The sequence below is a fragment of the Chiroxiphia lanceolata genome, chromosome Z (assembly GCF_009829145.1).
Source record: "Chiroxiphia lanceolata isolate bChiLan1 chromosome Z, bChiLan1.pri, whole genome shotgun sequence".
Lineage (NCBI taxonomy): Eukaryota > Metazoa > Chordata > Aves > Passeriformes > Pipridae > Chiroxiphia > Chiroxiphia lanceolata.
The window spans coordinates 10,349,413-10,374,246 of record NC_045671.1 but is presented as its reverse complement, the minus strand read 5'-3'; the positions used below and the strand labels follow the sequence as shown (position 1 = coordinate 10,374,246).

General features: G+C 37.7%; 1 protein-coding gene across 5 annotated transcripts in view; it reads left to right on the top strand.

Moving 5' to 3' along the window:
• Positions 1-23,199, top strand: part of ZFR (zinc finger RNA binding protein) — a 45,455-nt gene extending 22,256 nt beyond the window's left edge. Inside the window, exons 8-21 of one of the 5 annotated variants that reach the window (XM_032674606.1) lie at positions 660-960; positions 1,845-2,038; positions 3,839-3,958; positions 4,462-4,607; positions 4,990-5,152; positions 6,702-6,907; positions 7,126-7,276; positions 8,682-8,823; positions 13,702-13,799; positions 14,616-14,711; positions 18,646-18,757; positions 18,866-18,963; positions 19,656-19,865; positions 22,272-23,199. In XM_032674606.1, coding sequence (XP_032530497.1) covers positions 660-960; positions 1,845-2,038; positions 3,839-3,958; positions 4,462-4,607; positions 4,990-5,152; positions 6,702-6,907; positions 7,126-7,276; positions 8,682-8,823; positions 13,702-13,799; positions 14,616-14,711; positions 18,646-18,757; positions 18,866-18,963; positions 19,656-19,835 — 2,007 coding nt within the window. In that variant the 3' untranslated portion in view covers positions 19,836-19,865; positions 22,272-23,199. Of the gene's footprint in view, positions 1-659; positions 961-1,844; positions 2,039-3,838; positions 3,959-4,461; positions 4,608-4,989; positions 5,153-6,701; positions 6,908-7,125; positions 7,277-8,681; positions 8,824-13,701; positions 13,800-14,615; positions 14,712-18,645; positions 18,758-18,865; positions 18,964-19,655; positions 22,006-22,268 lie in introns of those variants that run through there. The other 4 variants (XM_032674605.1, XM_032674607.1, XM_032674604.1 and 1 more) reach the window with 4 other exon arrangements.
• The last annotated feature ends 1,635 nt before the right edge of the window (positions 23,200-24,834 follow it).

Sequence of the window (24,834 nt, the reverse complement as noted above, 5' to 3'; positions counted from 1 at the left end):
AGTCTTATTCTGTCAGGCATGTTGTGGAAAGGCCTCTGCTTATTACTTCTAAGAATAAGCATGTACCTCTTTACTATGTAAGAGATATTAAAGAACTCTGAAATACCTCTTCCGTCCTCTTTAACTATTTCTGTACGTGTACCTTTTTCTCTTCTTAAAACAAAACAAAACAAAACACCTTTGCCCAAGAAGAAGCTCTTCAGCTTTGCTAGATGAACTGGAAATTCTTTCAATATGAATACTCTTAAAATGTAGCACTTAAAAGAGACAGTGTTGTTCAATTTAATTTATTACTTAAATAGTTTAATTAGTTACAAATACTGTTTGGAACCAAAATAGTTCAATGCGCTACACTTTTGGAGGGAGAATAAAAAGCAACCAGACAACAAAACAGACACATTGAAACAATGGGAGCAAAATGTTTTCTTGAGTTGTGCTGACTTACAAGTTTATTGCATTTCTGTTCTCATCTACACAGCTGTGGGAGTAAAAGCTTGAATTTCTCATGGAAATAAGCTATGTGACATAAATATTTACTGTTTCCTTGTGATACAAATGCCAAGAGCTTTCAAATGTCCTTTTTTTTTTTTTTTTTTTTTGCTAGGACTACTTTGATCATATTATGAATTTGAATTTTGAATTTCTCTTCATACTTACAGGTAGTAAAGTTGCACACAAAACTGGGCAAACCCATTCCTTCAACTGAACCAAATGTGGTTACCCAGGCGACTTCTTCAACATCCACATCTGCTTCCAAGCCAACTGCTTCTGCTTCAAATATAGCAACTAGCAGCAGTACTGTGAACTCTTCTGTGGCATCCTCTGCAGTGAAAATTCTTACTCCCACGGCAAACACACCACTTAACACTGCGTCCAACAACAAAACATCTTCAACCGCTGCTAATATACCTGTAAAGAAAATATCTACACCGAAAATTAACTTTGTTGGCAAGTACAGAAGTCAGTCTTTATTTTGAAACCTAACCTATTCTATAATTTTTTATTACGTATGAGTGCAGAGATACAAATGTATTTAGTTAACTTCAGGCATGAGGAACTCCGTTGCGTTTAAAGGAATTACTGATAGGTGAGAATAGGGATGTATATGAAAGTTTTTTTCAAAATTTGTGGTATTTTCTACCTGGTTGTCTCCTACCTTCATGAGAAATCTCACGCTTATGGTTTCTTATGTAGTAGCTGCTGGAGTATTGCAGTTTATAGTCCAGCTGGTCCTAATTTCAGTTCACAGCCTGGACTGTTGAGGCACCTGCAGTAGGTTGGCAGCTGGTAACTGGGCAACTGAAACATCCTTGTAGGAGTAGAAATGTAACCATGGAAACTTTGAACTGAGCATGACAGACACTGAGAGATGGGAAGCAGCTGTCCCACAATAAGTCCTTCTCTTCAAGGAAAGACATACACAGTTGCAACACTATACGGGTATACTGCCTTTACTAGTACAAACACTATAACGTTTTAAAGTACTTTTTTTGGATACATTTACACAATGTCAAAAAAAAAATTAAAATATATTCAGCTGACTTGTTCCGTTCTGTCCTGTCTCTTGGAAAAGTGGGGGGAAAAAAAACTCAAAACAGCAATTTTATAAAGCAAAACTTTTTCTTGTTAAAACAAAAAACTTTAGCGTTTAAGTCACTTGAATGTTGCTAAACTCATTTTTAAACTCTGTATTTAAAAATATGTTTAAGTTCTAACTGATTTTAAAAGACTGATAATGCTTTGGCCAGACCATTGATATTTGCAAATAAGGTCTTCAGTGTGCACATCATGTTTAATCACATTCTCATTTTATGAAAGTTAATTTAACATTTTTTGATTTCTAGGTGGCAACAAGCTTCAGACAACAGGAAGTAAAATGGAAGAAATGAAATCAGCTGAAAGTGTTAAAACAACTCCTGCTGCTACAGTACAAACACAGGAAGTAAAACCAGACACAGCAGCTGAACCGGTGACTCCCACAACTCTTGCAGCCTTGCAAAGTGACGTCCAACCAGTGGGCCATGACTATGTGGAGGAGGTATTAATGTGAAAATGTATATTTTAATTGTTTTAGTGAAGCATAATTGCAGAGTGGTTGAGGTTGGCGGGGACATCTTGAGGTCATCTGGTTCAACCCCCCTGCTCAAGCAGGGCCTCCTACAGCCAGTCACCCAGGACCATGTCCAGGTAATTTTTGAGGATGTCCAAGGATGGAGACTCCATAACTTTCTTGGGCAAACTGTGCCAGGGCTCACAATAACAAAATGTTTCCTAATGTTCAGTTGTGTTTTTGTGTCCGTTGCCTCTGGTCCTGGCACTGTGCACCACTGAAAAGAGTCTGGTTGTGTCCTCTTTACATCCTTCTTCCTTCAGGTATCTATATACATTGATAAGATCCCATCCCTATCAACCTCCTCTTCCCTAGGCTAGACAGTCAAGGTCCCTCTGGATGTCAGGGCAACCTTCTGGCATATCAACCACTCCTCTTAGTTTTGTGTTATCAGCAGACTTGCTGAGGGTACAGTCTGCCCCGTCATCCGGGTCATTCCTAAAGATGGAGCCAGTGTTGATCCCTAGGGTACACAGCTGGCTACTAGCCTCCAACTAGGCTTCATTCTGCTGATCACTGCCCTTGACCAGGCTGTTCAGACAGCTTTCAGTCCACCTCACTGTATCCTTATCCAACCTGTGCATTAACGGATTATGTTTGAGGATATTGTGGTCAGACTGTGTCAAAAGCTTTACTGAAGTCCAGATAGACGGTGTCAATTGCTGTGTCTTCATCTGCCAGGCTTCACTTTGGTGAAGCCATGCTGACTGCTCCTGATGGTTTTTTTGCCCTCACTGTACCTGGAAATGGTTTCCAGGATTAGCTACTTGCATCACCTTCACAAGGATCAAGGTGAGGTTAACTGATCTGTAATTCCCTCAGTCCTCTGTGGATGGCAGGAGTACAGAGACAAAGCAGATGAGCAATGTGATCAAAGTGATGTCCAATTTATTCTTTAAATCAGTTAACTTTTATACAGTTTAGTTTGTTCTGGGTACATGCTCACAAGAAGGTGACTGGATAGTTCAGTCTGTGCACTCGTCTCATGCTTTCAGTTTATTGGACCTGGTACTCTGTCCATGCGGCCTGAAATCATAGTTGGCATGCAAAGCTCTTTCTATTGATCTGCCTTTAGGGTTTTTCTGAGATCTGCAGGTGTTTCATTATCTCCAGTTTTTCAAGGCTTTCTTGCTATAAACGTACTATTTTCTCAAACTTTGTAACTATAAACACATGGCTAACAAGTATAAACATTGCATATTTTCACACAGCTTATAAGTATAAACATTACACTGCTTGCCACTTCTAAAGTCATGGCAAGCAAGGCCTACAGAGTGCAGGAAAAATTGTTCAGAGAAATCTCTCTACTCTGGCCACAGTCCTCCTTGAAGATAAGAGTGACAAGGCACTGAACCTGCAAAGGCTTGTGCATATGTTTACACTTTTGTATTGTACATATGTCTTTTTTGCTCAGTGGGGCATTCTTCAGGTGACTGGCATGAGAAAGGTGGACCAAGTCTAATGTAAATTTTGTATTATATGCAGTGGTATATAGGTCTGTAATTTATTCAGCTCAGTACGTTCGGGTTTGAATTTAAAGCTATGGACAGTGGTTGTCTGTCAGCAATGAAAGTTCTCCTTTGCCTTCTTTCAGTCATTGTATGAATTTCTTAGCATGTTTTGAGACAAGTAGACATTATCCAGTGTCACTGGATAGTTAATTTTTACATCAGCTTTATAAAAAAAAGAGAATAAAAGGCCAAAATGTGTTACAACTTTATTTTCCAGGTAAGGAATGATGAAGGAAAGGTGATCCGCTTTCACTGTAAACTCTGTGAATGCAGTTTTAATGATCCCAATGCCAAGGAGATGCACTTGAAAGGGAGACGGCACAGACTTCAGTATAAGGTTGGTACAAATGCTAATGCTTCTCTCTGAAAATCAACCAGATGTCACTGATCACGTGTTCTTACATTTAAAGACTAGAAGAAAGGAGGCATATGAAATAAAAGTTAGAGAAATACATTTCCTAGGGCGTATACTCTTTAAAAAATAATGCACACTGTGAAACTATTTTGGTTTGGGTTTTTGAAGATGTTTTAACATCGCTTGTAGTATGCAAGCAACAATAGGTTCTCTATGTTGTTTACCATGAATTTCAAATAGTGTAAAATAGTACTGCTCAATGTTTTTGTCAGGATAAACCATGTACACTCTTTGTGGAATCCTTAAGAAACGAGTGTTTGCAGATTTTTTTAGTGATAAGTGCATTCATGCAGCTCTAAAACTGCATTTTACTCCCCTTCATTTTACTGTAGACGAGTAGGGTTTGTTAAATATGTCACAACAGCTCTGTAATCTTGTGATGAGAAGAGGAAATCAACATTTAATTAATTATATTTTTTAACTAGAAAAAAGTAAACCCAGACTTACAAGTAGAAGTAAAGCCCAGTATTCGAGCAAGAAAAATTCAAGAAGAGAAGATGAGGAAACAGATGCAGAAAGAAGAATACTGGAGAAGGCGAGAAGAGGAGGAACGCTGGAGGATGGAAATGAGGTAATGCATTGTTTTATGAATGAATGAATGAGACAAAGCTGCAGTCAGATTATCTGAAACTAAATTCAGTAGTTACTTATTTTGAATACTTCTTTGAGGAACTCTGTACTGTCTTGTTTTAAATTAGGTTGTCATTATCTCTCTGGGGTTTTTGTTTGTTATTGTTCACTCCCTCTGAGGAATGTAGAGTTGTTAGAATTACTTTGCTGTAAATTCAGACCTCCTTTTAAAATAATAATTCATTTTAGTTGCCCTCTGGAGTTCACTGGTATTTGCTTATGACCACTAAAAAGTGGTTGGTGAGGACATACAAGAATCTCTTTAGAATGGCTGCAGGTATTAACTGCTATATAAAGAGAACACTTTGATTGATGCACTTCAGGCGGTATGAAGAGGATATGTACTGGAGGAGAATGGAGGAAGAGCAGCACCACTGGGATGACCGACGCAGAATACCGGATGGAGGATATCCTCATGGTCCTCCAGGACCTCTAGGCCTACTGGGAGTTAGACCAGGAATGCCTCCTCAGCCTCAAGGACCAGCTGTGAGTTTCTTAAATTGAGAAAAAAATTAAATCATACTTACCGGGAGACCCAGTTAAGAATTACAAATTATTCAGTGCTATTTCATTTGTCTCCAGTGTTTGTTAATAAAGGATTTGGAAAAGTGAAAAATTTTATGGCAATGAAATGGTGTAGGTGGACCTGTCTTCCAAAATAAGTCCACTGAAATGACTAGAGGATGCCTTAAATATTGTTTCTTCTGAAATACAAGTCACATTGCATTTCTATAGTTTTTATTTTATTTGACTGCATTACACAATTTGTGGACAAATGCTTGGATAAAAAGTGGCTGGATCATCAGTCTCAAAGGCTAGTGCTTAGTGGTGGATCATACTCTACCTGTGTGGAGTGCAGTACCACATAGTTTTATCCTGAGGTTAGTCTGAAAAGGACCTTATGGGTGATCTGAAAGGTGATGGGTTGAGTGCACACTCCTGTGGTTTGCAACTGGCATGAAACTGAACCAGTCTGGGATGGGGAGGATGGCTGATACCTCTGAGGGCAAGGCTGCCATCCTGAGGGAGTTAGGAAGGCTGGAGGAACTGAACTTTATGGAATTGTGCAAGGACAGATATCTAATACTGCACTCAGAGAGGAATAACCCCATGCCTTGATACAGGCTGGGTAGCAGCTCTGCTGAAAGGGATCTGGAGGTCTTGGCAAACAGCAAGCTGAATATAAGTCAGCAGTGTGCCCTGGCAGCAGGCCAGCAGCACCCTGGGCTTTGGTAACAGGAGCATAATGAAGAGGTGAAAGGAAGTGATCACTTTTGTGAGAAACAAACTGATATAGTACATTTAGTTTGGGGCTTGCCAGTAGAAGAAAGATACAATAAACTGTAGCAGGTTCAGTGTGGGGCTACCAGGATGGTCGGGTCTGGAATGCATGCCCTGAGAGACAGGGATCTGGGCTTATTCAGTCTGGAGAAGCAAGAGCTTCAGTGGGACATAATAGCATTCTGTTACCTATGTATTATAAAGACAATGGAACCGGGCTTTTACAGCCATGAGAGGGTGAGACACATGCAGCTTGAGCCAAGTCAAAAGAGGTTCAGATTGAAAACAGGAAATCATGTTTTTTCATGCAAATGGCATGCAGCCTCCATCTTTGATGGTTTTCAAAAACCGACAGGCTAAAGCCCTGAGCAACACGACGACGTGGTCTAACAGCTGACCATGTTTTGCACAGGACATTGGACTGTACAACTTCCTGAGATCCCATATTGTATGAATGTAATCATGGATACTTTATTTTGCATCAATATGCAAGTATTTCCCAGTTGACAGAAAGACAAGAGGTATTTTTTTGTCAGAGGTCCCTCTGATCCTGGGATTTGTAATTTGTTTAATTTTGACACATTTCATGTCTTTTCAGACACTACTGTTTGTGACCAGTGTAATTGTTAAGGACACTTCAATTCAATTTCAGTGATGTCAGGGTTGAATATTCTGTTGTTTAGCCACATGTTTGGGCTTTGATCACAACTTGGAAGTGCACTCAAGTTTCAGAAATACCCTTTTTTCTGTGTAGCCTTTGCGCCGCCCTGACTCCTCTGACGACCGCTACGTGATGACCAAGCATGCTGCTATATATCCAACGGAGGAGGAGCTTCAGGCAGTCCAAAAAATTGTTTCTATTACTGAGCGTGCTTTGAAACTTGTTTCTGACAGCATGACTGATCTGGAAAAAAGCAAGAACAAAGAGGGAGATGACAAAAAGGATGGCAGTAAAGACAGGTATTTTTTTAAATTAGTTTTTATGGATGTCATTGTTTTTCCTTACCCAGTTATCAGTGCTTGAGGGATTCTCTTCTCTTTGGGTTTTTATACAGTATATGCCACTGTGGTCCCAGAAGTGTGTGGAATACTATTTTGTTTCACTTCTCTATGTTCAGGATTATTTTCAAGGTTTTTACATTGTTGTTTTAAATATGACTTTTAACTGTAATTCACAGAGCTCTGAAGGGAGTTTTACGGGTAGGCGTTTTGGCTAAAGGATTGCTGCTCCGTGGAGACCGAAACGTCAATCTTGTTTTGTTATGTGCTGAGAAGCCTTCTAAGTCATTGCTCAGTCGTATTGCTGAAAGTCTTCCTAAGCAACTTGCAGTAAGTAGAATTTTGGGGTTTGGATTGGAATTTTTGTAGAAGTGCTGTAAAAGTCAAGTCACATATCAGCAGGGCTCACTGTGCTACATTTCATAGCTCTGGTTCAGTTTCTTTCCATTTTCTGAGTGTTTTCATCTGAATTCAGAGACTGCTGCAAATTCTGCTTTCTCTGTATTGTGTCCATACAAGGGTGCACTCTAGCGGTGTAGTACCAGTCATCATTTTATAGATTTTATTTAAATGGGAAATAGAAATGAGCACAAGAAAGACTGTTATTCAGTTATCAGCAGCAATAGGGGTAATTTGTGCAGTGTTACAGAAAGCTTGCTGCCTGAAGGTTAGGTTCTCCATTAATGCCAGTCTTTTTGTAGTTATATCTTGTTTCCCATTTGTGTCAGTGCTTTGTAGGTTAGCTTAGTCTTGTCGGGTGTTTTGTGTGATTTGGATCTTTAAAAAAAACAAACATACAGTCTTAGACCATTCAGTGAAATTAATATAAACCATTTGTGGTATTTCCACAAGGAAAGTTAAAAATAAAGTCTCTCCCTTCTCTCTGCTGAATGAAACCTGTCCGGTGTCACCCTAGAGTCCCTGTCACAGCATTAGTATTTCACTGCAGTCTAGTATAAACTCTTTGACAGAATATCACTGACATGGTAGAAGCTTTAACAGGATCAGATTAATTAGAAAATAGTCTCAGGTTTACCCTTGTTTGAAGTAACTGAATCAATTTGAAAAAATGCACATCTTGGGCTGTCTTTGTGGAGATGTCACTTGTCTATGTAGTTTGTGGAAGAATGTCACAGAGGTACTGACAGCTTCCTTTTGGGGCTGTATAGAATTATTAAATAAAGTTCGCAAGAAGCAATTTTTAAAAACAGCCTTGTTCAGTTACTCTTACATTTTTTCCCATGGTGTTTATCTTGCCCTTAGTTCTTAGCATGTTGTGACAGCCAAGCATAGGATGTACCTAGCAGTACCCATCCTGAAACTGTGAGCTTGAAAAACAACCACTGCATCTTTGCTTTTTAAAGGCTTCTGTGTTCCAATGAGAAACACCCTGCTGACATTCTAAGTGGCAGTGAGGCTTTTCTTTATCTCAAACACCGTCAAGATTCTCGTTATGTAGTTGTATCTGAATTTCCTTTCTGGGTAGTTTTCTTTCTTTTGAGTGCTTGATTATTGTTGTGTATTTTCATTAACGATTTGGAAACAGTATGCAAGTCCAGATATCTACGTCTTTATAGTGTGTTCTTTGGTTTCTATGACTACACAGGTATCTGCTTCATAAAATTATGTTGCGTTTCTGTCTTTCTGTTAAAAAAACACTATGTTGGAGTCCATTTTCTTCCCCACGCTTTTATTGACCACATGCTAACAGAAATTTCTGTTTCTCGATATTTAGGTAATAAGTCCTGAGAAATACGATATCAAGTGTGCAGTCCCAGAAGCAGCAATAATTTTAAATTCATGTGTGGAACCCAAAATGCAAGTTACAATCACACTGACATCTCCAGTCATTCGGGAAGAGAACATGAGGGATGGAGGTTGGGAAGTTGTTAAAGATGTTACTTTTTTCTCACCCGTTTTTTTAATGTTTATCTATTCTGCTTAAGATGGCATTAAGGTCCTGGAAGGCAACATGCTGGCACATATATTTGGTCAAAACCTTGGTTTAGAACAACCAGTCTTGGTAGAGAACAGTTGGTTAAAATAAATGCTTATATGATGCTTTTATTTAATTTTTAAAATTTTTAACTTTATGTCCAACCTCAGCTTTCTGGAAAAGGTACAAACTTGACTTTTTTCCCCTCTTTTAAAATTATGTGGAAAACTAAGTATTTTATACCAAGTGGCTATCAACTGGCTTCCTAGATCAGTCTTGCCTTAAGAGAAAGATTTTATGGTTTTAGAAAATCAAATGACAGGGTTTTGGGTTTAAACTGGATCAGTATTACCATCACTTAGTCATTCCAAATAGCAGCACATTTAAAATGCACTTTCAATAATACTTTTGATGGTAACAGTACTTCTAACTTTAAAAGACAATGCGATTTTTTCCAGCTCTCTGAGGTTGTTTTTTGGTCTGAAGTGCTTTTTGAGTATATTTAGGCTCCTGGTATTACTATCAGTCTTCTATCCAACTGGCAAACCCAGACTAATACAATAAGAAATGGCTTTGTCGTTGAGCTGAAGCAGAAGGTGGAGCTTGTAAATCAATTTGCATTTCTGAAGTCCACAGTTTCTCTGGTGCCAGCAGTGTTGCTTTAGGGTCTGTTCTGTAACACTTTCAGAGCTCCAAAAGCTTTTAAGCGAACAAGCATGATTAATGTCTGCAGTACATTGGTTCCTTTTATTTACGGGTCAGATAAAATTAACTTTTGTTTCCTTTTAATCCTGTATTTTCATAGTTGAAAGTGATCATAGCAAACAGGGTTCTGGTGTTTGACAGTGAACCTACAAATAGGAAATCTGAGGCGGTCTTAACACATCTCATATGCAGGTTGAAAGAAACTGTATGTGTGTATGTATACATGTGCTTGTGTATATACGTATTTATATAAGCCACGGAGGTTTTTTTATTTCATCTCATCATTACATGTCCTCTAAAATACTTGAGGTTTTTATATTGCATTAGTAAATGTCCTGTAGCTGTGCCTAGTGCATTATAAGCAAGCTGTGTTAACACAGTCATCCTGCATACTCAGAAAGAAAAATTTCAAGATGCATTCTGTGGTTTGGATGAGTTCCAAAGAGTCTTAGAGTGCTTTGTACATAATTTTTAAGCTGTGCATATTATTCCTAGCTATAAAGGCTTTGTAACATGTACTGTCACACCCAACCAATTTTACTTGTTTTTTAACGATCTAAGGGTAACGTGATTGGCCTGAACCTGACTTCCCATATTATTTAAGTTTATAAAGAATATGTTCACTTAAAAGATTTTATTCTTAAATTAGACTAACTATTAAGTGAAATTATCCTTAAACACCATGCTTATTTCTCAATGTGCTGTGCAAAAGTGCAATATTGATTCCTGCTACAACACTTAATTTCAAATAAGTGATTTCTGGCCTAAAATTCCATGATGTGGACTAAAAAGAATTTTCAAATTACTGCCATCAGTCCCTTAATTTATGCCACCAAAAGGAAACAAATCTGTATTTTTGTCTGACCCACACTTGAGTTAAATTATCTTTGTGAGTTTATTCACTGCTGAATGCAGTACTGCCTCTAGGCAAACAAAGTCAAGTTAAATTTCTCTTCAAGACACTGAGCAGTATAAAATGGATGTGCAGAAAAGTTCACTTTTGAAACTGGAGCAAATAGAAGACTGAATTGCCAATTATTGCAGCAAAGGAGTTCCTTGTTGCGAAGACTGCTGCTTATTTGCTGCAGAGTAACAGTATGTGTTTGTGTTTTTCTTACTGCAGCTTCTCATGCTCTGTGTCTTACATTGGTTTGAAGTTTTCATTTTTTTTTAGCCCGCTTGGGGAGCTAGTTCAGGTGTTAAGGAAGGCTTTACCGGAAGAACCAGTTCGAGTAAAGATGAGACTGTCTTGCACGTGGAGTAGAATCATGTTTGATGTGTAATTACATGATGAAAGGCTAAAAAAACCCCACCAAAACAGTGAAATAAAATTGTTAACCGCATAGCTACTGTTTCTCACAGTATTGTGCGTTTGACAGTTTCCCGAATCTGATATTCCAAGAGCTCTAACCCCTGCTGTGGAGTCTTCCTTCAGCAAACAAAGTGTACATACTTACAAAGACATCTGTGTGTGCGCGTGTGTCTTTTTTATCCTTAGCTAACAGCCCCGGTCCAAAGCCTTCTAGCAGAGGGACTTGATTCCTGTCAGGGGTGGCTGCCAAGACATCGGAAGGATTTTTGACCAAGGTTTTCTAAAGCTCAGTGTCACACCTGCCATGCTTTACAAAGGAGGGGTTTGGATGCATAGTCCTAGCATCTACTGTTACTTTGTGTTTGTTTTTTTTTTTTTTCTTTTCGTCTTTGTCTCTCTCCTAGAATTAAGCAGTGTTCACACTAGTCTTGAAATAGTTGACTGGATAAAATGTATTTCACATAATAAAACTTACCTAAATTGATACACCTGTTAACTTTTAATGAAGAGGTAGTGTGGACACAGCATGTCTAACTGAAGATTAACCCCTTATGTTTAGCCTAGTAATAAGTTATACAGGGTAAGAATTCGTGCCCATATTTTGTAAATTAATTCAGGTTTTGTCTTAGTTTAATAGGGTGGTAGGTTAGGCATCTGATTTTAGTTAAATAGTCTTTAAGGGGTTAATCCTGAAATGTGAAACATATGCAAAAATCCACAGATTAAATATTACAAGAGTTCCCTTGATATATCTTTTCAGTCAATGTGCAATACGTGCCTCAGCAACTTCTAACTTTCAGAGTCTTAAGTTTCAAGAATATTCTTATAATAGCTATTAGTAGTCCATTTTAGATGGGCATTTCCAGCACTGAGTAAGATTCTTTTCTGTGCATTTAAACTGCAATTATTAGTAAAATTATTTTCCAAATTAAAGTTTTTCAGAGGTAGAAGTAAAGTTTAAAATTCTTTAATGATTTGTTGTGCTAAAAGTTTGCACAGCGTCACCTATTTGCATATTAGTTTTAGAAGAAAGTAAATAATTGACTGATTAGGCTAGTAGGCCCAACAACACATATTTTTATTTCTAGTTCTCAGCCTTACTTTCCCACTTTTTCCTGGTGTGGGTTTTCTCAAGATGTTCTCCTTGTCTCTTATATCTGGGTTGTACTCCTTTCATCTGTTACCTTACCTGGCACCCCTCTTTTTTAGGTTTTGAGGGGATTATTTTGCTGTTTTTTTTTTTTTCATTTGTTTTGTTTTTTTAAAAGAAACACCACTTTAGATGTCACCATTTGCTCTGTAATTGCCTTGTTAGTGCAGATTTTCATCTTTCCACTTCAACATGTAGTATATAAGTTGGAATACCTGTGTGAGAAGATACCAATGTTCTTCTCAACTTTGTTCTTATGAAGTCCTTCCCCTTTTATCCCTGTGCAATCAAAATGCTCAAATCTGAATGTAGTAGTTCACATTAAATTTAATTACTGTATTGCAAAGCTATACCACTGTATTAATTCATGGCTTTTCACCGCTGTATAGTAAAGTATCCTACTATTTATTTTACATTTGTGGTTTCAGAGCATTATTTCTGCAACATCCCTAAAAGCTTCTTGTTGCAGGCATGTTTGATAAGTCTCTGTTTTTAAATTTTATTCTCTGGCTTAGCTAAATTTGTATCTTTTTCTGAGTAAACTATATTGCTCCATACAGCCAGCTCCTGTGAAATGAGTGCCATTGAGTGAGGGCTTTTTGTTCATTTTATCTGGTGTATCACCAGTTATGCTGCCAATATACTTTGTTAGTAGTCCCAATAGCCATTTTCACAACTACCAAAAAAAACTTCTAAAGGTGATCACTGATCTGATTATACCAATATAATTTTCAGCCTGTGGATACCCTTTCACATTTTTCAGTGGTTCCAGTTTCGCTGATGAAATCACTTCTGTGGTCCCTTCCTTTTTGGTAGCAAAGCAGTCAGTTTGGTAATTAAATCCCTTTCTGAATATTTAAATACACAAGGTCTACTCTATTTTTTTATCTTTCAGGCATTATGCTTTGTTTTTTAGACTATTCCTTGCTTTTCTCTTTCCTGCTGAATCTTACGTAAAGCAGACCCTTTTCAGATCCAAGTGTTGCTGGAACACATCACGTGTATTATCACTGAGGAATTTTATTTACATGAGTAAGAGAGGATACTGGAAAGCAATGGAACTCTGTAATATTGAAGAACATTTCACATTCCTTTAGTCAGGTTTTTAAAGCAAAATAATTTCAAGTTTAAGGTATGATAAAAATAACATCATTACTAAACATTTAGTGCTGTTAAGATTTGTTATATTTAGTTTTTCTTTTAAGAATAGGTCCCAAATAACATGTGACCATTAAAATTTACAAGAAACTAAGTTTGAATGTTTCTGCTTGGTTAAAGTGGATTTTTGTGTTCCTTCTGTCTTGTGTTCTCTGTGCTGGTGCACTGTGTCCAACCATCCTTCCTTCAGAATTTAATTTTAGGGGATATGTGTTTTTCCAGTGTTAGCTTAAAGAAAGAAATGCTGCGCATTGCATAATCTGCAATGCATTTGAAAACAACCTCAGAGCTGAAGCGCAACATGCTCTTGATCTTCCGACTGGGTTGATGCCCTCATCCGAATTGAACGACTTCCGTTGAACATTTGCATTTGTTGCTCAAGGGTTTTAAACTTTAAATGGCATGTGTGACATTGAAGCTATTTAAGGAAGTGTCTTGCTCACCTGGTCAAACACCCATTCCTCACTGCATTTTGCCAATTCAATCCATTTTAGATGTAACCTCGGGTATGGTGAAAGACCCACCGGACGTCTTGGACAGGCAAAAATGCCTTGACGCTCTGGCTGCTCTACGCCACGCTAAGTGGTTCCAGGTTCGGAACATCATTTTACTTTCTTCTTGTAGCCTTATGAGAGATTAGTTCAGTTACAATATAAATGTTTAATTGTGTGAAAAAACTCAGCGTTGTTCATGCTAATAATACTTTTTCTGGTCCCTAAATTTAACTGTAGAAGGTTGAGTATGGAGGAGCTGCTTTATGCAGTGGTAGCTCATTTGACGTCATTTTTTTTTCTGGTCATGGAGAAGGCGATGTTGAAAGCTTGACTCGCTTGGGGTGATCATACGGTGTATATTTGTTATATATTCCATAAGGCTGCAGAGTAACTTCGCTTTAAATAATGGAATATGTGTTTAAAGCTTTGTGTTTAGATTTTAAGACCTTTTTTTTTTCTATTTCTTTAAGTGCATTAAGTGTAGGGAATGAAAGGTGAGAAGCAACTGTTTGGTTTAGTGACTTTGCATGCTGGCAAAGGCACAGTAAAGAAACCAAACAGATTCCCTTGACCTTTCAGTCTCTATACCTATTTCTTAGATCTTTACTTTATTCTTTTTTTCTAATATAGAAAGATACTGTATTTATTGTTACAAATGAACATAGGTCAAAGTGTACAGGGGATCAAGAAATGTTATTCTTGTATAACCTGTGCACTTTGACTTCTACCACCTTAAATTACTAACCCTATATAAAATACTGCTGTAAATGGCAGCTCATGGAATAAAGTTGTAGAATGATTTGTTTCAATCTTGTATCTGAGCTTCCATTGAACAGCGGTGTTTTAGTCGTTCAGCAAGTCCTATTTGCTGCAGGTGCAGGGATTAATTAATTTGATTTTGTATTGCTCTCAAGGCTAGAGCTAATGGTCTGCAGTCCTGTGTGATTATCATACGTATTCTTCGTGACCTCTGTCAGCGGGTCCCTACTTGGTCTGATTTTCCAAGCTGGGTAAGTAATGTCCTTTTGAATGAGTGTTTTTAATAAATGTGGTACTGCATGTAAAGTGTAGGGAAGTGTTACTATAATTCTTCAATTTAGATTTTTTCAACAAGTAATGTAGGGGTTTGTTTGGAGCATTTTTTGGAGCATTTTTTGCTAACAAATCCTCCAGATTCCCTCTTAAAGTATAATTTTCTGAGGTTTTGTCATTTAAAGCTGGAAGTAATTATTTTTTCCAAAAGAATTTTCTGGTTCTTTTGTATCCTCTGTGGGTATATTCTTGTTGTAGGTTTTAGCATTTTTTCCCTTTACTCTGTATAAAAGAATATATTTTTTTCTAACCATCTACTCTAAAATGCTTCGAGTTGGCTGAAGCCTATTTAAAATAATGTTAGCTGTGCCCAGATAGTTCCATGATAACAGAAAGGCTACTTGAAAGAATAAATCACAGTAATTCCTGTGATCATTAATATGGCCCTCCCACAAGGTGAAATGCCACAGTACTTCAGTACAGTCTGTGGTTGTGTCACCATCCGATTTTAATCAGTGTCACTTAAATCTCTGGGTTGTATAGGGTCAACTCTCTAAATTCTTGCATCTGAGTGTTCTTGGAGCATTGACCTAAGTGTCCTTTTGCATTGACTATTAAATTACCTCTCCAGGAGTGCAGCATGTGCTCCAGATATTAACAGATGTTTAATCTGTGGACCGGACAAAGTTTGTCTGAAACAAGTCTCTGAAACTTGTATTGTGAGGAAATAAACTTAGCTCTGACTGTTTCATTTCACAGACCAAATCCAATTCCAATGTGCTCCTTCCTATTCAGATTTGGCAGGAAGGGCACAGTCATTGTCAAGGAAGTTTCAGCAGTTGGCTTTATTTCAATGAGAAATGTTTTACAACCCTACTAAGTTTGCAGACAATTTTATTAAATTACTTCTGATAGTATTTACTGCTTCTGGAAAGAAGTGGAGCGGTTACATCTGGTTTTTAAATATCTAAAGGGAAAAAAGTACTTTTTGTTTCTGTGCTACATTTGATGAAAAGTACATTGGACAAATAGGGCTTAAAAGACACTAAGAAGTAAGTGCCCTCCTAATGATGATACTGAGTTGCCAAAGAATAAACCCTGGCATACTTCTAGAAGAGCATCCTTAGAACTACTGCAACACACAGCAGGCTGCACATGGGTGAAGAACATGGAATGTAGTTCCTTAATGCTCACATTACCTGTTCTAATACAATCCAAAAGGGAGGAGAGGTAGGAAGCAACTTGTCAGACCTATCTGTGTCTCAATTCTCTCCAAAAGTGATTCCTGACTTGCTCTTGGCACCTGATGCATTATCAGTGACATGTATCAGCATTGAAGCATAGTCAGCAGTTCTTTTGTCCCGTCGGAAAAATCTTACTGATTAAAACAATGGCTAAATGAAATTGGTGATTTCTGCCAGTCACAGATGGAATTTCATAGACTGGAGAAACACAGTTTTCTCAATACAGGTCTAACTGATATGCCAGAAACCTCTTACAAACAAAAGAGATGCCAGAGTTTTAAAAAAAACCCAGCATAACTAGTTGTGAAAATAGAAGATATTAGGAAGTCTAAAATATTGATATTAGTAGCATTTTATGTGTCTAAAAGTAAAAATAAAATTAAAAAGCGTTGTCAGGTTCCTACAAGTTAGAAGAAACTATTAGTCAAGTTTGGTGTTTCAAACCTCAAATCCAGCGTTTTGTGGACATAAATGCCAGGGCATCAATCATAATTCATATTTTCCTAGAATTGAGTTCTAGACTTCAGTGTATTGTATGAGGATTCAAATGAACTAGTCTTGAATAAATGCAGAAGCATGGTCTGCTTTGTTCTTCACTGATGCATTTTGCTTCCTACTCAAAAACCACTGTTGCCAAATCCTAAGTGATACAGTGTGAGTATGGAAATAACATGCTCAAGAATTGAAATATGTCAGTTAAATGGAGCTAAAATAGAAAGGAATGGGCACCCTTGGTGAAGGATTGGGATCAGCACTGCCTGTAGTTAACTTGCATACCTGAGAATAAGTATTTACATGTGGAAAGGAAAAATCACTGTAAAGGCGGTGAGAAGGACAAGGACCAAACAACAAATGTGTCCAAAAATCCTACCTAAGAGAGACACATTGTTTGAGAATTAAACTTGCCAAAGAGGTGGTAATGAAACATCCATTTAATGCTTGGAAAGGAAACTAAGAAAATCTAGTCTTTACTTTTACAAATATCTTTTATAGATTTTTCTGGAAAAAAACAGTGTCTTACAAAAGTAAACAGTGGAAATAGTCACAGAAAAAATACCAATGTTTAAAATACAGCTGATGATTTAAACCATTTTAACTAGTATCAAATAATGTGTAAAATTTAGAAAACATGTTTATTACGGGGTCTTCTTTTACCCTTGTTTAACATCTGAGTTAGTGTTAGGCAACAACCAGGAGAAAACTTGCTATGAACTTCAGTTTTGCTAGACACTTAAACATTTTAAGAACATAAATTTTTTTATGTTTTCTGTACTCTTGTAGAAAAAAAAGTCTTTTTCTGTATCATCCTGTTAATTTCATTGGCTGTACTGTGTACTATGTTAACATGGCTTACAGAATCAAGTGACCCATGATGTTTCCTATGCTTAAAAAATGGCTGCACTAGTTGTCTACCTGCATATGTAGGCTACAAGTTTGTAAATTTTTACAAAATTATTGAACAACTTGTGATGAGAACAATGATGTCATAGCATCAGAGAATTGTTAAGCTTGGGAAAGACCTTTAAGATCCTAAAGTCCAACTGTTAACCCAGGACCATGACCATTAATCCATGTCCTTAAGTGCCATATTCCCGTTTCATGAGCACTTCCAGGGATGGTGACTCCACCACCTCCATGAGCAGCCTGTTCCAGTACCTTACAACCCATTCAGTGAAAAATTTTCTGCTTATATACAATATAAATCTTCCCTGCTTCAGCTTGAGGCCATTTCCTTGTCCTGTCACTTTGTTCCCTGGAAGAAGAGGCTGACTCCCACCTTGCTGCAACCTCCTTTTTGGGTGGTTATAGAGAGTGATAAGGTCCCCCCTGAGCATCCTTTTCTCCAGACTGAGCCCAGCCAGCTCCCTCAGCTGCTCCTCACCGGACTTGGGTCCCACACCCTTCCCCAACTCCATTGTCCTTCTCTAGATATTCTCCAGCACCTCAGTGTCTTTCTTGGAGTGAGTAGCCCAAAACTGATCACAGGATTCGAGGCATGGCCTCACCATTGCCCAGTACAGGGGGACAATCCCTGCCCTGGTCCTGCCGGCCACACCACTACTGCTGACACAGACCAGGTGCCATTGGCCGCCTTGGTCACCTGGCCACACTCTGGCTCATGTTCAGCCACTGTCGACCAGCACTGGGACACTTTCCAGCCACTGTGTCCCAGGCCTGTAGGTCTGCATGGGGTTGTTGTGACCCAAGGGCAGGACCCAGCACTTGGCCCTGCTCAGCCTCACAGAATTGGCCTCAGCCCATCGATTCAGCCTGTCCAGATCCCACTGCAGAGTGTTCCTACCCTCCAGCAGATCAACACTTCCACCCAGCTTGGTGTCATCTGTGAACTGACTGAGGATGCACTTGATCCCCTTGTCCAGGTCATCAATAAAGATATTAAACAGGAGTGGGCCTGATACTGAGCTCTGGAGAATAGTGATTGGCCACCAGTATCATTATCAGTATTCAGTGTTAATCTTGCACCACCTTTCTTTTTATTTATCTTTATAAAATAACAGGAATTTTTTTCCTTTTTAGCTGAAAGTGTTGTATGATGTGTGGTGTTCAAAATTCCAGATTCAAAAGTTCTATATTGAGCAACAGGAGCAGCTTTTTTCTGTCTTAATCCATATTCTGATTTGACTGAATTCTCTTATTTTTGGTCTAGGCTATGGAGTTGCTTGTGGAAAAAGCAATTAGCAGTGCTACTGGACCACAGAGTCCTGGAGATGCACTGAGAAGAGTTTTTGAGTGTATATCTTCTGGAATCATCCTTAAAGGCAAGTTGCATTTGATCAGTGTATGTGTATTATGCTTAACTAATGTAAAGTCTGTAATCTTGGTTGAAATCTGGAAAAGATGAGCTACTAATAGCCTGATTATTGTAGGTGGTCCTGGCCTTCTGGACCCTTGTGAAAAAGATCCTTTCGATACACTTGCTGTAATGACAGATCAGCAACGAGAGGATATTACTTCAAGTGCGCAGGTAAGGAAAGGATGTGTAAAGTAACTAAAATTGATGGATGCTTTTTGGTTAGGTTTAATTTTGGGTTTGTTTTTTTTCAATGGAGCTATATATTGGACATGAATTTTTCTTCCTCAGAATGTAGTCGGATCTTACCAGTCTTAAGTTAGGCATTAAACATGTAACATTAGAAGATGTAGAAATTAACGTATTGTCCTGAAAGGTTAGTAGCATTCTCATACATATATCTATCTCTCTGTAAATAGGCTCACTCTGCACCAGCATGCTACTAGATTGGACATTACAATGACATTTAATATTTTATAAATAAATCTGTTGAATTTTAATTTTTAATATGACGGTAGTGACCATTCATGCCTGCGGGTTAACAGGTTACTGCCTCTTCATTTGATCCTTTTGCTAAAGTTTACTAATGCCTAATGGGACACGTGACAAGCCTTCCCTGCTTCAGTGCAAGTCCAGCAGTAAGACACATGTACGTTATTTTTGAGCTAAGATGATGTACTTACAGAAGCAGCGAATGCGACATACACATTTTCTTATGTTGACTTTGTTTAGGGAAATAAAGAAGGGATAATTAGAGTTAAGGATAATATCATGCACCAGTAATGTTCTTCCATAATTGTTTGATGAAGTACTCAGAATTGACATTTGTTCCTAACAGAAATAACTTCTTTCTACCCTTTTTCTAGTTTGCACTGAGACTCCTTGCATTCCGTCAAATACACAAAGTTCTAGGAATGGATCCATTACCACAGATGAATCAACGCTTCAACATCCATAATAATCGTAAAAGGAGAAGAGACAGTGATGGGGTTGATGGATTTGAAGCAGAGGGAAAGAAAGACAAAAAAGATTATGATAACTTTTAAAAATGTTTGTCATCATTGGTAAGATTGAAGGTAATGAAAAGTCCATTTGTTGCCTTGCTTTTACTTCATTCATAATAATGTCTGCTTAAAACATCCAAAACATGGATCTGGTTCCAACTTGGGAATTAGATTTTGAAGTTTGATTAGTTTTTTAACAACCTAGTTCTTCTATGAGATTCTGAATATTTCAATTGGATGTACTGTACCAGACAAATTATGGATGGAAAGACTGCAAATGGAAACTCTGTTGTCATAGGAAAAAATAGTTTTCCTTCATTTCATTTTCTTTTAATGTTTTGCTAACTTTAGTAACTTCTTTTTATTCTGTCTTTTTTATTAACAAGTGCATTGTCTTCCTATCTTGACTATATTTAATGCAGCATTTGTGCTTCTGTTGCTTTGTGTATTTTGACTTTTTATTTAGAAGTATTTTTATTTGCCTTTGACACTAGTTGTATGAGTTACTTTGTGTTAGGTAGTAGAATTGTTCCCCTCCCAAATAATATTTTGCAGAAGTTGGTTGGGTTTTTTTTGTAAAGTGAGACTGCAGGATCATGTTTTATTCTAAATGTGAAGGGATTACAACACATAATTGTCCTGCCATTTGAGTGCTCAGAATTCAATGTTTTTGCCAATCTTGTGGCATTTGTCTCCTTAGTGTGATATAACGGTGTAATTAAGACAAATTTGTGTTAATCTAATCGAGTTTGCTGTTAGTTGTGCATTAGCAGTATAAAAGCTAATATATACAGTATGGTCTTGCAACAGTTTTAAAGCGCTGCATAATTGATCAAAGATTTGCATGATGGTTTTTTTTTTTTATAGAAGGGCTTTTAAAACTATTACCTTAGGTTAAATGCGTAGATCTTTGTATGATTGACTTTGTGACATAGCAAGGCCAAAAAATAACTTTCTGAATTTCTTAACAAGCAAAAGTGGGCATTTCCCATTTAGACAAAGTTAGTCATTCTTTTCAGTCAACTTTGTCAATATGGTATTAATGCCTTTCAGCCCTTAAAATAAATGTTTGTCATATCAGTGCCTGTGAGGTTATCCTTATATCTGTTCCTGTATAAACTTTCTGTGACTTTTTCATTAATTGAAAATTTAAAAGTGAAGTATTACTGAAAAAGTGAAGGTTATCAAAGAAAAAACCCAGAAAATTATTTGCTGTGGCCATAGTGTATGCTTATGTCTCTTTCAAAAATCTAAATATAGCAGTGGTGTAAGTAAAGTTACATCATACTGTTAATGTATGCTCTGGTACACCGGTGTGATATGTTGTCACAGCACTACAGTGGAATACACAAATAAAAATTAAAATGTATTAAATGGCTAAAATTCATTATATACTGGAAAATGAAATTTCACTCTGTTAAATGTGTATTATGCTTTGTTGCAAACCCATAAAACACAGGTTAACATAGACTAACATTCCAGTAACTACTTTATCGATGGCTGTATGAGAGTATCACACATGACAAAGATAATTTGTTAATTCTGGTACTATTTATTAAGGAAAACCCAGCTTTTGTTCCATTTCAAGGTCGAATTTATCTTTGACCTTTTTAATAAGTCACTCTTGGAGTAAAGGGGATGTTTCTGTTCACAACATTTACTGCTAAACAGCCTGGGCCTGTGGAATAAAAATACAATATTTTAAAAAAACAGAGGGAGTCTAAAGACTTAAAAGAAAAACATGTAATAATAGTGTTCTTCAAGCACCAGAGTGCAATTTTCAAGGGAGTGACTAGCTTTCTAAATAATTTCCATGTCAGAAATACAAAAAAGCAGAAATGCTTTAATATTACTTTAAAGAAATTACACTAGTTCTGTTGTCCAGCCTTCATGCAAAGCTCCAAGCATATGCTTGTTCTTAGGGGATATCTTGCTGCCATCATGTCTAGTTAGCCATTACTATTTATTTTGGAAGCTACAGGTGCTATTCATGTGGCTAGTTCAACTCCATACCAAAGTTTCTTTCCTCATAAAACAAACTTGTCTATTCAGGAATGTGACCCTAAAATACAGGATTAAAAAGGTCAAAGATGTATTTTGGATTTTCTGTATTTTTGTTCTACTGGCTTTTAGCTCCTAACCAGTTTCTGGATCTTTTGAAATATTGTATACTTAAAGTGATTCCACATTAAATATGAAGCTGTGACCATTATTTTCGTGCTGTGTGGTGAAGGGTGAATTTGCAGTTTGTTTTCGGTTTTCCTGGCCGTTTGAATGGATAACTTCTGACTCTGGTTAACAAGCCTAAGAAGAATGGAAAAACGAGGTTTTCAAAAGTACAGAGCTAGCTTTTACTTTAAATATTACACAGTGCACTTAGGAAGACAGAACTGTAACCAAGTAAGCATTTTAATATCCTTTGTTTTGGCAATGCTGGCAGTTGACTAATAAGTAGCGTTTGCCTTTTTTATTCAGCAGTACTGGGCGTTAAATCTCAGAATCGCAGACACTGTAGTCCTTATACACAAAAGAGAAATGCACGAAGGAAGGATACTCCCCTCCATGCTCACCTTAGAGGAACAGTTTGTGAGAATGTGAGCTCTTCTCTTTTGAAGCTTTTTCAGCCTTTGACTTGTCTGCCTAGTTAATAAATATGTCCTGTCTGTGAGCAGTGTGGTTTCACATGGATTCTTGCATAAAGGCATTGCTGGAAATTAAAGTCTGTTGGACATAATCCATCAACTTCTTGCCCTTCTATGAAATTCTAGATGAACAGTTAAAGTTCCAGAGCTATTGAATGTGATGCATTCATTTGCAACTTCTGTTTTTAGACCTATTTCCCTACACAGAAGTGATTTAAAGAAGTACTTAAAATTGTTTTACCTAGAAAATTTCTGAGAGTTGGAATCAACTTTAAACATTCCTACGACAATTTGTATGCATATTTAACATTCTGGTTGCTGTTTGAGTATCTGCTGATCATTAGTCTGTTAAGTATTCACACAATGCTTAATTCTTTTCTTTATGAAACAACTAAGACTGTCCAATTAGGACTGTCCAAATGGATTTGAATAGCGTAGCATTAATAATGGGGGGGAGTAGACACAGTTGGCAATGTTTTTTTCTACTTTTATGGTAAGTTTACAAAGTACAGTGACAGATTCAACAAAAACATCTGTTTTTCTTCCGTTTGTTGGGGTTTTTTTTTCAACGACAGCTGTAAGCCAGAGAGTTTTCTAGCCAAAAAGACTAGCAAATTAAATTTCTTTTGAGAGATTCTTTAACAGATCTTCTCAGAAGATCTTTTTTTCCTTCAATGTGGTATTTCTCAGGCTTTTAATAATGAAACAGATACTTGGTCTTTTTGAGGAGGAAAAAAAATCCAAGGAGTGTTGTCTATAGACTTATCATGATGATTTTTATTTATATGCAAATAAAAATCAGGCTTCATTCTGTAAATATCTGTTAATTGTTATTCTCCCATTTTGTTCCACTTTTTCATTTGGCTTACAAAAATCTGAGAGAAGTTTGCTGTTTATTGAACTGCTTTCCGATTGTTTACAGTTTGCATTTTAAGAAATGCTGCTCTAATAATACTTTACAAGTGTAGAGTTCCTGCCAGGATAAAGGTCACTGTTTCTCAGGGGTACATGACTTGCAGCTCTTGCTGGGGATCTTTACCCTGCACAGAGCACACTTTCCCATATAACATGGCCCTTACGCGCTTCTCTTAGTAAGGGTCATCATTAAGAGTCATCTTCTTTAATACATGTGTTTTCTTCAACTATTTTGCAAGGCCATGGCTGTTAGTATTTATTTATTGCAGGGTAGTTTGAAGCCTATCTACCTTTTAGAGGCTCAGCCTCTAGTTTAAATACTTTCCCATATACTCTGCATCAGTCCCACCTGAGGCTGATTTCCTAAATTGATAGAAACATGGAATGGCATCAAGAAACCTCTGTGGATTTTTTAAGTTTCCTGTACGTAAAAATCTAAGATTGCAGAGTGGAGTAGGTGGCCAAGAGAAAATGAATGGCTTTTTCTACAGAAAAAGGTTGCTTTAACATTAAAAAGGTGACAAAAAGCCTTTTATTTCTACAAGAGAATCACAAACCTTGCTCCTTACATAAGCTCTTTTCTTTCCTTTTCTGCATGCTGCATCATACTTGTATTAATAGTATGCATACTATAAATCAGGAAATTCTATCCAGAATATGTAAAGCAGCCTTATCACAGGCTTCACTTCTGGCACACATTTACATTTGCCAGTAATTAACCGGTTATGCAAGTGTGCTGGTTTAAAAGTTAACCAGCAGGGGAAATGAACTCAACTCAAAAGAGAGATTATAAGTCAGAATAACAATTTAATAAAATAATACAACAAGCACAACCACACAGACAAACAATTGGTCTCAACCCACAAAACCCCAAATGTACAACCCAGCACCCCGGCGCACAAACAAAGTGGTGCTCCCTGGGCCCCCCCACCCTGAGTCCAAAGTAAAGGGAGAGGGGAAAAACCTGCCAGTGGAAGAGCTGCTGCAGTCCGGCCAACAGTGGTGGTTGCAGTCCAGCCGAGGGTGGTGGTCTCAGTGTGGCTGAGAGCGGTGAGCTGCAGTCCTCCTCTGGATCCCACGAGTGGTGGAAAGGTTCCGAAACTCCAGGTTTATATATTCTCCAGCTCAGGCAGGAATGCTCAGTCCTTCCCTCAGAGCGGGGAATTCCATAAAAGGATGCTCAGTCCTTCCCTCAGAGTGGGGAATTCCACAAAAGGGTATGAGGACAGGAACATCCCTCCACCTCGAGGGCCTCTACTGACAACAGTTTCTGGGAAATGGCATGGAAGGCTATAGAATACACAGTTTTGGGCTACACCCATCCAGTGATGAATCGGTCCCAGCTGTTCTAACTAGGACAGCAAGTTAATGGACAACATGGGAGAGATGAAGGTGCCTGAATACAGGAGTTTACTGTCATGTTTTACATGCTCCCTAGAATATGCGCTGCTCCAAAAGAGGGTGGGTTTATCAGAGGTTCAGGC